The sequence below is a fragment of the Microcaecilia unicolor genome, chromosome 5, assembly GCF_901765095.1.
Source record: "Microcaecilia unicolor chromosome 5, aMicUni1.1, whole genome shotgun sequence".
NCBI lineage: Eukaryota > Metazoa > Chordata > Amphibia > Gymnophiona > Siphonopidae > Microcaecilia > Microcaecilia unicolor.
In genome coordinates, this window is record NC_044035.1 from 362,667,540 (window position 1) to 362,681,998 (window position 14,459).

Here is a 14,459-nt window from a genome sequence, read left to right on the forward strand (position 1 = left end):
CTGTGCCAGAGCCGGTGGTTGGGAGGCGGGGATAGTGCTGGGCATACGGTCTGTGCCAGAGCTGGTGGTTGGGAGGCGGGGATAGTGCTGGGCAGACTTATACGGTCTGTGCCAGAGCCGGTGGTTGGGAGGCGGGGATAGTGCTGGGCAGACTTATACGGTCTGTGCCAGAGCCAGTGGTGGGAGGCGGGGCTGGTGGTTGGGAGGCGGGGATAGTGCTGGGCAGACTTATACGGTCTGTGCCAGAGCCGGTGGTTGGGAGGCAGGGCTGGTGGTTGGGAGGCGGGGATAGTGCTGGGCAGACTTATACGGTCTGTGCCAGAGCCAGTGGTGGGAGGCGGGGCTGGTGGTTGGGAGGCGGGGATAGTGCTGGGCAGACTTATACGGTCTGTGCCAGAGCCGGTGGTTGGGAGGCGGGGATAGTGCTGGGCATACGGTCTGTGCCAGAGCTGGTGGTTGGGAGGCGGGGATAGTGCTGGGCAGACTTATACGGTCTGTGCCAGAGCCGGTGGTTGGGAGGCGGGGATAGTGCTGGGCAGACTTATACGGTCTGTGCCAGAGCCAGTGGTGGGAGGCGGGGCTGGTGGTTGGGAGGCGGGGATAGTGCTGGGCAGACTTATACGGTCTGTGCCAGAGCCGGTGGTTGGGAGGCGGGGATAGTGCTGGGCAGACTTATACGGTCTGTGCCAGAGCCAGTGGTGGGAGGCGGGGCTGGTGGTTGGGAGGCGGGGATAGTGCTGGGCAGACTTATACAGTCTGTGTCAGAACCGGTGGTGGGGGGCGGGGACAGTGCTGGGCAGACTTATACGGTCTGTGCCCTGAAGAGCACAGGTACAAATCAAGGTAAGGTATACACAAAAAGTAGCACATATGAGTTTGTCTTGTTGGGCAGACTGGATAGACCATGCAGGTCTTTTTCTGCCGTCATTTACTATGTTACTATGTTACAGAAATGCAGAAACTATAGAACTAAAAAACTTCCCAACATTCATATGCCTAGGTATAAAGAAACAAGACTCAGTTTACAACGCAAATTCAGCAAGATTTGCTTATTACTCATCTTTCCATCTGAACTCAAGTTGGGCCCCACAGGTAGGGTAGGTATTTCCCTTCCCCAGAGGGTCTACTACCTTATACTTAAGGCAATGGAGAATTAAGTGACTTGCCCAAGATCAAACGGTTGTCAGCAGTAGAAATAAAATATGAACACTGGCTTTTGTGGTTTTCAGCCTACTGCTCTAACCAATAGATTTACTCCTCCAGTTATTCATTGATATGAACGAATGAGAAGCAATCCAATTTACAGAATGACAAAACGTAGCTTTAATATGAGCAAGCTGTGAAGAACTGCAGAAGATCCTTGCAAAGGAACTGGGCATCTAAAAATGGATCACAATGCCGGGATCCATATTAGGAATAACTACTTGGAAGGTGGGGGGGGAGGCATACCCTAGTTGGCTATATTAGCAGGCTGAGAAGTAGAGAAGGCAGGGCTCGAATCCCACTGAGGATCCTTGTGACATTGGGCAAGTCACTTAACCCCCTACTGCCTCAGATACAGCCTCAGGGCTAGATTCTTTAAGACGCTATTGCATTAATAAACATTATTTATTGTAGGTTCCATTTGAAACAACAGGATCTATTTATTAACAACCTGCACTAATATTTATATTTATTCAGTACCTACTCTACTGCCCTTCAACAATAATATTAGAGCGATGAACTACAATACAAACATTAAGAAAAAATATAGTAACAATGTGACACCGTGAGATAGAACTGAGTGCTGAGATCGCTCGCTCGCTCACTCATAGACCAGGCTGCCCCCTCACCCATCCTCTCACAGCAAACAGCATTTCAAAACTAAGCAGGCGGAACAAGAACGATTCCTGAGACTTCAGCCAGATGGAGGTAATTGGATCAGATGATGAGCAGGTTGCCACGCAGAGATCGAGAGAACGGGCATGGCGTGGAACCTAAGAAGGTGAAGCCCGACAAATCTATGCACACATTACTTAAGTACATAAGTGTTGCCATACTGGGACAGACCAAAGGTCCATCAAGACCAGCATCCTGTTTCCAACAGTGGTCACAAGTACCTGGCAAGATCCCAAAAGAGTACAATACATTTTTATTTACTTATTTAGATTTTGCTCACACTTTTTTCAGTAGTAGCTCAAGGTGAGTTACATTTAAGTAACTAGAAGTGCTAGAAATAAGCAGTGGATTTTCCCAAGTCCATCTTAATAATGGCTTATGAACTTTTCTTTTAGGAAATTAGCCAAACCTTTTTTAAACCCTGCTAAGCTAACTACTTTTACCAAATTTTCTGGTAACAAATTCCAGAGTTTAATTACATGTTGAGTGAAGAAGTATTTTCTCTGATTTGTTTTAAATTTACTACTTTGTGACCATGGAGGTCACAAAAGCGATGGAAAAAGCCCTTGGATGTAAAATTCCAGTCTGTATTGGAGAAATTTAAAAACATATACTGTCCCCATTGTTTGTTTTGATCCTTGACCCCTTGATAAGGGAGATTCTGGCTAATCCTGAGGTTAGAGGTGTGTGGGTGGGTATGAAACTGTTTAAGATATCGGCTTTTGCTGATGACCTCTTGGCCTCTCCCTCTACGTCACTCCCAACATTGCTGGAGAGCTTTCAGGATTATGGGGAGCTCTCAGGGTTTCGGTTGAACATGGATAAATCTAAGGTGTTATCAACTATACCCACGGTTCGCAAGAGCTGGGAGGGGCCTTTTCCTTTGTCTTGGGCTTGATCCTATTGAGTTATAGTCAACATATATTAAGCAGCTGTTGTGCTCCACTAAGCAACAGCTGCGGATTTGGCACTCGCTGCCCTTGTCTCTTCATGGGAGAATTAGCTTATACCGCATTGGCTGTATGTTCTCCAACAGCTTCCCCTGAGGATTCTGAAGAGATATTAAGGCCTTGAACCGATTTATTTGGAACGGGTGGAAGCTGAAGGTACACAAGGATATACTTTATGGGCCATGGGCAGCGGGAGGATTTGGGATCCACAATCTCCACCAGTATAACGTAGCATGTCTTCTTAGACATTTGTCAGACTGGATACTGGAAACTAATTTTATTTTATTTTTATTACATTTGTACCCCGCGCTTTCCCACTCATGGCAGGCTCAATGCGGTGGGCAATGGAGGGTTAAGTGACTTGCCCAGAGTCACAAGGAGCTGCCTGTGCCGGGAATCGAACTCAGTTCCCCAGGACCAAAGTCCACCACCCTAAGCACTAGGCTACTCCTCCACTCCACTCCTTGGTTAATGGAAAAGGCACCTTTTCACCCATTATATCCCCACTACCTATTACAAGCACGGGGGACAAACGTTTCTTTGACTTTGCAGAACTACTACTACTACTTAACATTTCTAAAGCGCTACCAGGGTTACGCAGCGCTGTACAGTTTAACAAAGAAGGACAGTCCCTGCTCAAAGGAGCTTACAATCTAAAGGACAAAATGTCAAGCTGGGCAGTCTAGAATAACATTTCACTTAAGCCTATGAGGACAACTTGGCAGGCTTTATTCAAATACTGGCATAGGACACCCACTAGTACAGACTTTCTACCTTTACAGGGAAACCTGAATTTCACCCTGGGGACTGATTCTATTCGGTATTTCAGAACCAGGATAGATGGGGATATCTCTGTGTTGCAGACTTTGCCGAGTGGAACGGGCACCCTCAAATCTTATGATAGTGTTCTGGGCACTCTGCCTCCACATCCAGGAAATCTTTATGCATATCTACAAGTTGCTGATTATGTGTCTCAACTCGTGCTTTGAGCATAGTAACTGAACTGCAATCCTTTTTTTTACATCAACTCAGGTGACTCGTATGTCAGTGACTTATTTTCATAAAGCCCTCGCACTGCTGATTCCCAAAAAGTCTTATGCCCCCATAGTGGTGAGATGGAGTTTGGAGTTGGGTCAACATTTGGGGGAGGAGGAACGGTCTACTATGCTACATCTAATCCCACGGATAGTCTACAATGCTCGGGAATGCCTGTTCCAAACTGTAACACCAGCATACTTTCCCCCCATCTCTGCAGTGTGCACTTTGGACATGCCCGCCCATACAGGACTACAGGCAGCAGGTGCTTTCTCCCTTGCCCCCTGGTTTTACCCCCTCCAGTTTTCTGTTAGGGTTGGAAATCTATACGGGCTCCCTTTCAAAGGGACATCCATATTTTCTCTTTAAAGCATGTGTGGTGGGTGTGAAGTGTATCTTGCAGACCTGGTGTGAGAGAGACTCTCCTAATCAGTGGCGTAATGCGTTCCAGTTATTATTAACTTGGGAGGCAAAGCGGAGGAAATGGTTTTGCCTGGTATGGCACAGCACCTCTCTCCTCCAGTGCCCAGCCTACTTCTTAATACTTTGCCTTTGTAATTTTTCTTGTGGAGGTTCAGTTTTTGCTTCTCTACTTCTGTTCAGCCTATTCTGATCATTTTCAGTAGGGAAAGTGGGGGGGGGGGGGGGGGGGATACATGGGTTTTGGGAAGGGCTAGGGTTGATTCTGTTAGGGGGACTGTTAAAGGGATTCCTTCCTTTTATTTATGAGAGAAGGGGAGAGTCAGAAGACACCGATGTCTCTCATTCTTGGTACTGTTGTTTTACTGTATCTGACGGAGGTTCTCTGGAGGGTTAGGGTTGATAACGACTATGTTATACTGTGCCTGTGAATAGGGGACGGAGGGGGGGGCAATAGAACTGATAAAAACTTGATGACAGTTTGTATGGTATTGTACTATAATTTTCTGTTTGTGTACTCTAATGTCATCTGTACTGATTGCTGCTGTTACTAGCTTGTCATCAATAATAATTATTCAACATTAAAAAAAAGCATGCATATTAGGACTGAACACCTTTGTGTGGAGATGGGAGAGAGACTGCACTCACTTATGAAGGCCTCAGGCATGGTCTTCTAGAGTGGAGAGTGTGCAAACTGAACCGTTAGAGAAGTGGTTCCCAAACCTGGTCCTGGAGGCCCCCCAGCCAGTCAGGTTTTCAGGATACCCACAGTGAATATTCATCAGAGAGATTTGCATGCAGTGGAGGAAGCGCTTGCAAATCTCTCTCATGAATATTTATTGTGGGTATCCTGAAAACTTGACTAGCTGGGGTGCCTCCAAGACCAGGTTTGGGAACCACTGAGCTAAAGATTTCAGACTATGCAATCATTTGACTGGATATAGTGCTTAACAGAACAATAAGCCCACATGATAATTTGTCATACTGGGACAGATCGAAGTTCCATCAAGTCCAGCATCCTGTTTCCAACAGTGGCCAATCCAGGTCACAAGTACCTGGCAAGATCCCAAAACAGTAAAACAGATTTTATGCTACTTATCCTACAAATAAGCAGTGGATTTTCCCAAGTCAATCTTAATTATGGTTTTGGACTTTTCATTTAGGAAATTAGTCAAACCTTTTTTAAACCCTGCTAAGCTAACTGCTTTTACCACATTCTCTGGCAAATTCCAGAGTTTAATTAGACACTGAGCGAAGAAATAATTTCTCCGGTTTATTTTAAATTTACAACTTAGTAGCTTCATTGTATGTCCCCTAGTCCTAGTATTTTTGGAAAGAGTTAACAAGCGATTTACCTCTACCCGTTCCACTCCACTCAATATTTTATACTATCATATCACCCCTCTGCTGTTTCTTCTCCAAGCTGAAGAGCCCTAGCAGCTTTAGCCTTTCTTCACAGGAAAGTCATCCCATCTTTTTTATCCTTTTTGTCTTTCTTCTCTGTACCTTTTCTAATTCCGCTATGTCTTTTTTGAGATGTGGTGACCAGAACTGCACACATTATTTGAGGTGAGGTTGAACCATGGAGCGATACAAAGGCATTATAACATTCTCATTTTTGTTTTCCATTCCTTTCCTAATAATTCCTAACATTCTATTTGCTTCCTTGGCCGCTACTGCACACTGAGCACAAGGTTTAGACGTATCATTAACAATAACACCTAGATCCTTTTCCTGGGCAGTGACTCTTAATGTGGAACTTTGCATCACATAGCTATAGTTTGGGTTCCTCTTTCCCACATGAATCACTTTGCACTTGCTCACATTAAACATCATCTGCCATTTGGATGCCCAGTCTCGTAAGGTCCTCTTGCAATTTAACAACTTTGAATAACTTTGTGTCATCAGTAAATTTAATTACCTCACTAGTTATTCCCAACTCTAGATCATTTATAAATATGTTAAAAAGCAGCAGTCATAAGAACGTAAGAGTAGCCATTCTGGGTCAGACCAATGGTCCATCTAGTCCAGTATCCTGTTTTCCAAACAGTGGCCAAGCCAGGTCACAAGTACCTGGCAGAAACCCAATTAGCAGCAACACGCCATGCTACCAATCCCAGGGCAAGCAGTTGCTTCCCCATGTCTGTCTCAATAAAAGACTATGGACTTTTCCTCCAAGAATTTGCCCACACCTTTTTTATGTTTAAATCTTTTTTATTGAGAACAATGAAACTTGTACATTCTTTACACTGAATGAAGATCAATCCAAATAACAACGTGATAACTCAAATCAGCTTAACAGTTTTTTGCTTTATCCCCCTTCCCATCCCCTCTCCCCACCCCCCTCAAGTTATGAACGACACCGACTTCATACAGTGCTACCACACATAGGATATACTGTTCAGGGTATTGATAATCAGAAAACTCTTCATCATGAGACAGTAGATTAAAGGCAGAGCCTGCTGCACAGGGCCTTGTTTCTTATGACCCTTCATCTGGCTTCTCCGCCTCTTACATGAGTCGTACAGCTTTATTGTCAACATCAACACCCTTAAATATGTCTGTGGTATTTGTCTCAGAATTATCCCCCATCCTCTTCCCTCCCTCCCCCCCCCCCCGACAGTACTTCTCCCTACCTCACCATTCGCTCTATCTCCACAATCATCCCCACTCACTCCAACTCATTCAACACCTGACTTCTAACTCTGGGCGCTACTACATTCAAATACGCTGTCCAAATTTTTATGAAATGTTTCCTCCTTTTGGGGGTGAATCGAGCACCTCTGGCCTCCCACATCATAAGCGCGTGCAATTTGTTCCTCCAATACCAATAGGAGGGCAGTATGTCCATTAACCAATGATTCAATATGCATTTCTTCCCCAAAATGCAAGACTTACTCAGGAATAGCTTCTCTTCTTTTGTTCCCCTTGCCCACACTCTTGGCGAACTAAACATGACTCGTTCGAATGTGAACTGCACCCTACACCCCAAGATCCTCGATTTGCCCACACCTTTTTTAAACCCAGATACTCTAATCGCTGTTACCACATCCTCCGGCAAAGAGTTCCAGAGCTTAACTATTCGTTGAGTGAAAAAATATTTTCTCCTATTTGTTTTAAAAGTATTTCCATGTAACTTCCTTGACTGTCTCCTAGTCTTGTACTTTTGGAACAATTAAAAAAAAAAATCGATTTACTTCTACTCGTTCTGGTATAACTTGTCTGGAATGTTTTTACGTTTGGGGAGCGTGCCAGGTGCCCTTGACCTGGATTGGCCACTGTCGGTGACAGGATGCTGGGCTAGATGGACCTTTGGTCTTTCCCAGTATGGCACTACTTATGTATATGTACTTATGTACTTATGTTCTACACCACTCAGGGTCATGTAGACCTCAATATCTCCCCTTAGACATCTCTTTTCAAAGCTGAAGAGCCCTAACTTCTTTAGCCTTTCCTCATATGAGAGGAGTTTCATCCTCTTATCATTTTGGTCGCTCTTCTTTGAACCTTTTCTAATTCCACTATACCTTTTTAAAGATACGGTGACCAGAAGTGAATGCACTAATCAAGGTGAGGTTGCACCATGGAGCGATACAGAGGGATTATAACATTCTTGGTCTGATTTACCATCCCTTTACTAATGATTCCTAGTATCCTGTTTGCTTTTTTTTTTGGCCACCGCCACACACTGGGCAGAAGATTTCAATGTATTATCTACAACACCTAGACCTTTTTCTTGGGTGCTGACCCTCAAGGTGGACACTAGCATCAAATAACTATGATTCAGATTATTCTTCCCAATGTGCATCACTTTGCGTTTATCCACATTAAATTTCATCTACCATTTGGATGCCCAGTCTTCCAGTTCCCTAAAGTCTTCCTGCAATTTTTCACAGAACGCATGTGTTTTAACAACCTTGAATAGTTTTGTGTTATCTACAAATTTAATCACCTCATTCGTCGTTCCATTTTCAAGATCATCCTATATAATAATTCTCACCTCCAACGTTCTAGGTGTCTTGCTGCCTGTGTCTGTGGCTTCTTCTGAGTTGGTGTGCTAGGCTCCGTAGCCTCGGCTGACGTCACCGGACCCATTATGACGTCCACCTAACACACACTCTGCCATGTCTCACTCTCCCCTGCCTCCCCCTCCAGCCACCCATGTCCAGCGACCCTCCTCTCTCCCCTGCTCCCCCTCCAGCCACCCATGTCCAGCGACCCTCCTCTCTCCCCTGCCCCCCTCCTGCCACCCATGTCCAGTGACTCTCCTCTCTGCCCTGCCCCCCCTCCAGTCACCCATGTCCAGCGACCCTACTCTCTCACCTGCCCCCAGCGAAGTCTTCAGGGCAGGCAGGAAAGAGCCCCGGTCTTGCCTGCCCGCTGCTGGCGCTGACCCTCCCCCGCTGCCGGATTGCTCTTCAAAATGGTCGCCGAGACTTACAAGGGCGGCCTCCAAAACTTCAGCAGAAGTCTCGCGAGTCTGCTGAGACCAGAGAGGTGGGAGTGGAAGGGGGTCCCAGACCATAAAGGGGGGGGGGGGGAAGGGGGTCCTGAGAGAGGGGGGTTGGGGCACACACTCACTCTGCCTCTCACATACACTCTCTCTGACACACTCTCTCTGTCACACACACAGTCTCTATCTCTCTGTCTCACATACACAGACACTCTGTGTCTCACACACTCTGTCTATCACACAAACACACACACACTGTCTCTCTCTCTCATTCTCTCTGTGACACACACACTCCATCTCTCACGCACACTCTCTCTCAAACATACACTCCGAGGAAAACCTTGCTAGCGCCCGTTTCATTTGTCAGAAACGGGCCTTTTTTACTAGTTTATAAATATGTCTAATAGCACCGGTCCAAGTACAGATTCCTGCGCCACCCCATTATTCACCCTTCTCCACTGAGACAAATGGCCATTTAACCCTATCCTCTGTTTCCTGTCCAATAACCAATTCCTATTCACAACAGAACTTTGCCTCCTATCCTATGACTCTAATTTTCTCAGAAGTCTCTCATGAGGAACTTCGTCAAAAGCTTTCTGAAAATCTAGATACACTACATCAACCAGCTCACCTTTATCCACGCCTTCAAAGAAATGAAGCAAATTGGTGAGGCAAGACTTCCCTTGGCTGAAATCATGCTGACTCTGACCCATTAAACCATTTTTACTGAGTTCCAAAATTTTATTCTTTATAATAGTTGCCATGATTTTACCTGGTACTGATGTCAGGCTTACCGGTCTATAATTTCCCAGATCACCCCAGAACTCTTTTTAAAAATCAACATCACACTGGCCACCTTGCAATCTTCAGGTACTATGGACAACTTTAACGATAGGTTACAGATTACTAATAGCAGATCAGAAATGTCATGTTTGAGTTCTTTCAGCACCCTTGGATGCATGCCATCCGGTTCAGCACCCAGATGCACAAAAACTAAAGAGCCAGCAACATGCATTTTATACTGGCTGTAGCCAGTTAAGCAAGCACAGAGTTTAGCGAGACATAAACAAAGGGACTGTGCAGACTCTTTTCCTGTCACAGTAGCAGCTAACGATAATTACATGCTAAGTTATTTAAATGAGCTACTTACCATTCAAATGTGCATTCAGAGAAATGGACAGCCGTTACCTAGCAATGCACAGCAAGGACTGCCTCCCCTAATGATGAATTTTTGCTGGGTGGTCAGGAGCTGTCGGTATTGCCTGGCTGGCTGAGGAGAGCTGAGCTGCAAACCGGCCAGTCCTGCCTGAAGCTGAAACCAGAGCTGTGAGAGTTGTGGACCAGTCAGTCCTGCCTGAGAAACAAAATCTCTTCTTTTTGTCTTCTCAAGTACAGATCTCCCACCACTGCCCCTGCTCCCTACCACACTTAAAAACAAAAAACCCTCTGTACGTGCGCAACCCCTTTCCCCCCTCCCATCAGTGGAAAAGAAAGTGCCATTTTGCTACCACTGAGGGGGGAAATGGAAAACAAAAATAGGCAGATGTTTTAGCCTATTTTTGTTTTCCATTTCCCCCCTCAATGCTAGCAAAACTGCATTCGAAAGAAGTTTACACACAATGAATATTCATGAGAAGGATTTGCATACCCTGAAAACCTGACTGGCTGGGGAGCCTCCAGGACCAGGTTTGGGAACCAGTACGGTACTGGGATCTGCTAAGTCTGTCTAATCTTCCAGAACTAGTCACCATTAGACACAGGAATGTTAGTCTGACCCAGCATGACACTTCCGTTCTCATATTTTCATAAATATTAATAGAACTTTAATTCAGGATCCCTGCAGTCCCAACATCGCTCACCACCCACCTGTTAATAATCGCCTGGTCCTCTGTAAGACGGAAGACTCTAGGTTTAGGGTTGCCCTCCTGGGGTTCTGGGGTGATGCTTCCCACCTCCACAAAGCCAAAGCCCATGCGGAAAAGGCCATCCACCGCTTCACCGTGTTTATCAAATCCAGCGGCCACCCCTACAGGATTCCGGAACATCTTCCCAAGAGCACGCACTTCCTAAGGACAAGGCCCACACCCCATAGCAAATATTAACCGCATGCTTCCAACATCTGTATCAAAGAAGCACAGCTGACAGAAGCACCAAAAAGGTTACACATGGCTCTCCAAATAAGCAAACTGGCCGTGGATTCTGGGGCAGGCACTACCAGATCTCATCCTCTCCCTATCAGGAGCACATTGGGTCACGGGTAGTGCAGTCCCACATCCAGCACAGAGGATCCGTTGCTGTCTCATAGGGGACTGTATCCAGCTCAATACATACCAATGTCTCCAAATCCTTCTGCTTGCAGCGTGGCACCAAGCCCCAGGAAATCATCTTAATCGAAAGGAAATGTGCCAGTTCAGGGTCCACAAGACGCTGCAAGGTGGGCATCAGATGATCTGCGTAGAACCGTTCATCTCCAGCTGCGGTCAGATAGGTCACAAAGAGCACCCCCCCTCCTCCGAGCACCAGCAAGGCATCCTTCAGGCGTTTCTGCAAACAGCAAACCAATCAGCCTTTTGGAAAGGGGACAACAGAAAGCGATACTCATGCAGCACTTCTTCACTCAACGTGTAATTAAACTATGGAATTCAATGCCAAAGAATGTGGTAAAGGCAGTTAGCTTAGCAGAGTTTTAAAAAGGTTTGGACGGCTTCCTAAAGGAAAAGTCCATAGAGCATTATTAAATTGGGGAAAATCCACTATTTCTGGGATAGGTATAAAATGTTTTGAGATCTTGCCAGGTATTTGTGACCTGGATTGGCCACTATTGGAAAAAGGATGCTGGGGGGGGGGGGGGGGGTGAAGTCAGCCAGTGGCAGTACAGGGGATTTTCCTTGGTGGGGGGGGGGGGGGGTGAAGTCAGCCAGTGGCAGTACAGGGGACTTTCTTTGGTGGGGGGGGGGTGAAGTCAGCCAGTGGCAGTACAGGGGATTTTCCTTGGTGGGGGGGGGTGAAGTCAGCCAGTGGCAGTACAGGGGATTTTCCTTGGTGGGGGGGGGGTGAAGTCAGCCAGTGGCAGTACAGGGGACTTTCCTTGGTGGGGGGGGGGGGGGGTGAAGTCAGCCAGTGGCAGTACAGGGGACTTTCATTGGTGGTGGGGGGGTGAAGTCAGCCAGTGGCAGTACAGGGGATTTTCCTTGGTGGGGGGGGGGGGGGGGTGAAGTCAGCCAGTGGCAGTACAGGGGACTTTCATTGGTGGTGGGGGGGTGAAGTCAGCCAGTGATTTTCCTTGGTGGGGGGGGGGGGTGAAGTCAGCCAGTGGCAGTACAGGGGATTTTCCTTGGTGGGGGGGGGGGTGAAGTCAGCCAGTGGCAGTACAAGGGACTTTCATTGGTGGTGGGGGGGTGAAGTCAGTCAGTGGCAGTACAGGGGATTTTCCTTGGTGGGGGGGGGGGGGTGAAGTCAGCCAGTGGCAGTACAGGGGATTTTCCTTGGGGGGGGGGGGTGAAGTCAGCCAGTGGCAGTACAGGGGATTTTCCTTGGTGGGGTGGGGGGGTGAAGTCAGCCAGTGGCAGTACAGGGGATTTTCCTTGGGGGGGGGGGGGGGGTGAAGTCAGCCAGTGGCAGTACAGGGGATTTTCCTTGGTGGGGTGGGGGGGTGAAGTCAGCCAGTGGCAGTACAGGGGATTTTCCTTGGTGGGGGGGGGAGTGAAGTCAGCCAGTGGCAGTACAGGGGACTTTCATTGGTGGTGGGGGGGTGAAGTCAGCCAGTGGCAGTACAGGGGATTTTCCTTGGTGGGGGGGGGGGGGTGAAGTCAGCCAGTGGCAGTACAGGGGACTTTCATTGGTGGTGGGGGGGTGAAGTCAGCCAGTGATTTTCCTTGGTGGGGGGGGGGGTGAAGTCAGCCAGTGGCAGTACAGGGGATTTTCCTTGGTGGGGGGGGTGAAGTCAGCCAGTGGCAGTACAAGGGACTTTCATTGGTGGTGGGGGGGTGAAGTCAGCCAGTGGCAGTACAGGGGATTTTCCTTGGGGGGGGGGGGGGGTGAAGTCAGCCAGTGGCAGTACAGGGGATTTTCCTTGGGGGGGGGGGGGAAGTCAGCCAGTGGCAGTACAGGGGATTTTCCTTGGTGGGGGGGGGGGGGGGAGTCAGCCAGTGGCAGTACAGGGGATTTTCCTTGGTGGGGGGGGAGTGAAGTCAGCCAGTGGCAGTACAGGGGATTTTCCTTGGTGGGGGGGGGGGTGAAGTCAGCCAGTGGCAGTACAGGGGATTTTCCTTGGTGGGGGGGGGGGGGGGTGAAGTCAGCCAGTGGCAGTACAGGGGATTTTCCTTGGTGGGGGGGTGAAGTCAGCCAGTGGCAGTACAGGGGATTTTCCTTGGGGGGGGGGGTGAAGTCAGCCAGTGGCAGTACAGGGGATTTTCCTTGGTGGGGTGGGGGGTGAAGTCAGCCAGTGGCAGTACAGGGGATTTTCCTTGGTGGGGGGGGAGTGAAGTCAGCCAGTGGCAGTACAGGGGACTTTCATTGGTGGTGGGGGGGTGAAGTCAGCCAGTGGCAGTACAGGGGATTTTCCTTGGTGGGGGGGGGGGGTGAAGTCAGCCAGTGGCAGTACAGGGGACTTTCATTGGTGGTGGGGGGGTGAAGTCAGCCAGTGATTTTCCTTGGTGGGGGGGGGGTGAAGTCAGCCAGTGGCAGTACAGGGGATTTTCCTTGGTGGGGGGGGTGAAGTCAGCCAGTGGCAGTACAAGGGACTTTCATTGGTGGTGGGGGGGTGAAGTCAGCCAGTGGCAGTACAGGGGATTTTCCTTGGTGGGGGGGGGGGGGGGTGAAGTCAGCCAGTGGCAGTACAGGGGATTTTCCTTGGTGGGGTGGGGGGGTGAAGTCAGCCAGTGGCAGTACAGGGGATTTTCCTTGGTGGGGGGGGAGTGAAGTCAGCCAGTGGCAGTACAGGGGATTTTCCTTGGTGGGGTGGGGGGGGTGAAGTCAGCCAGTGGCAGTACAGGGGATTTCCTTGGTGGGGGGGGGGGGGTGAAGTCAGCCAGTGGCAGTACAGGGGATTTTCCTTGGTGGGGGGGGAGTGAAGTCAGCCAGTGGCAGTACAGGGGATTTTCCTTGGTGGGGGGGGGAGTGAAGTCAGCCAGTGGCAGTACAGGGGATTTTCCTTGGTGGGGGGGGAGTGAAGTCAGCCAGTGGCAGTACAGGGGATTTTCCTTGGTGGGGTGGGGGGGGGGTGAAGTCAGCCAGTGGCAGTACAGGGGATTTTCCTTGGTGGGGGGGGGGGGGGTGAAGTCAGCCAGTGGCAGTACAGGGGATTTTCCTTGGTGGGGGGGGGAGTGAAGTCAGCCAGTGGCAGTACAGGGGATTTTCCTTGGTGGGGGGGGGAGTGAAGTCAGCCAGTGGCAGTACAGGGGATTTTCCTTGGGGGGGGGGGCGTGAAGTTCCTGTATATTAAGGGACAGATAATGGACTCAGCACTTGCTCTAATACACTCAAAATCTACTACTACTACTAACTAGCATTTCTAAAGCGCTACTAGGGTTACGCAGCGCTGTACAATTTAAACATAGAAGGACAGTCCCTGATCAAAGAGCTTACAATCTAAAGACAAAATCTCACCTTCAGTCCCGCCATAACGTGACCCTTCACCCAGCTTTACACTGCAGCGCCGCCAGTCCGCGCCCCGGGCCGGCCTGCGTTCCAAGCCTCGCTCCTGCTCCACCTCTCCGACGTCA

At 48.6% G+C, this 14,459-nt stretch overlaps 1 protein-coding gene across 1 annotated transcript in view; it reads right to left on the reverse strand.

The window, feature by feature from the left end:
- DHODH (dihydroorotate dehydrogenase (quinone)) overlaps nt 1-14,459 on the reverse strand; it is a 45,921-nt gene extending 31,462 nt beyond the window's left edge. The window contains exons 1-3 of the mRNA XM_030204673.1: nt 14,344-14,459; nt 11,068-11,280; nt 10,603-10,802 (exon numbers count right to left, since the gene is read on the reverse strand). Of these exons, the coding sequence (XP_030060533.1) occupies nt 10,603-10,802; nt 11,068-11,280; nt 14,344-14,358 (428 nt within the window). The 5' untranslated portion in view covers nt 14,359-14,459. The remainder of the gene's footprint in view (nt 1-10,602; nt 10,803-11,067; nt 11,281-14,343) is intronic.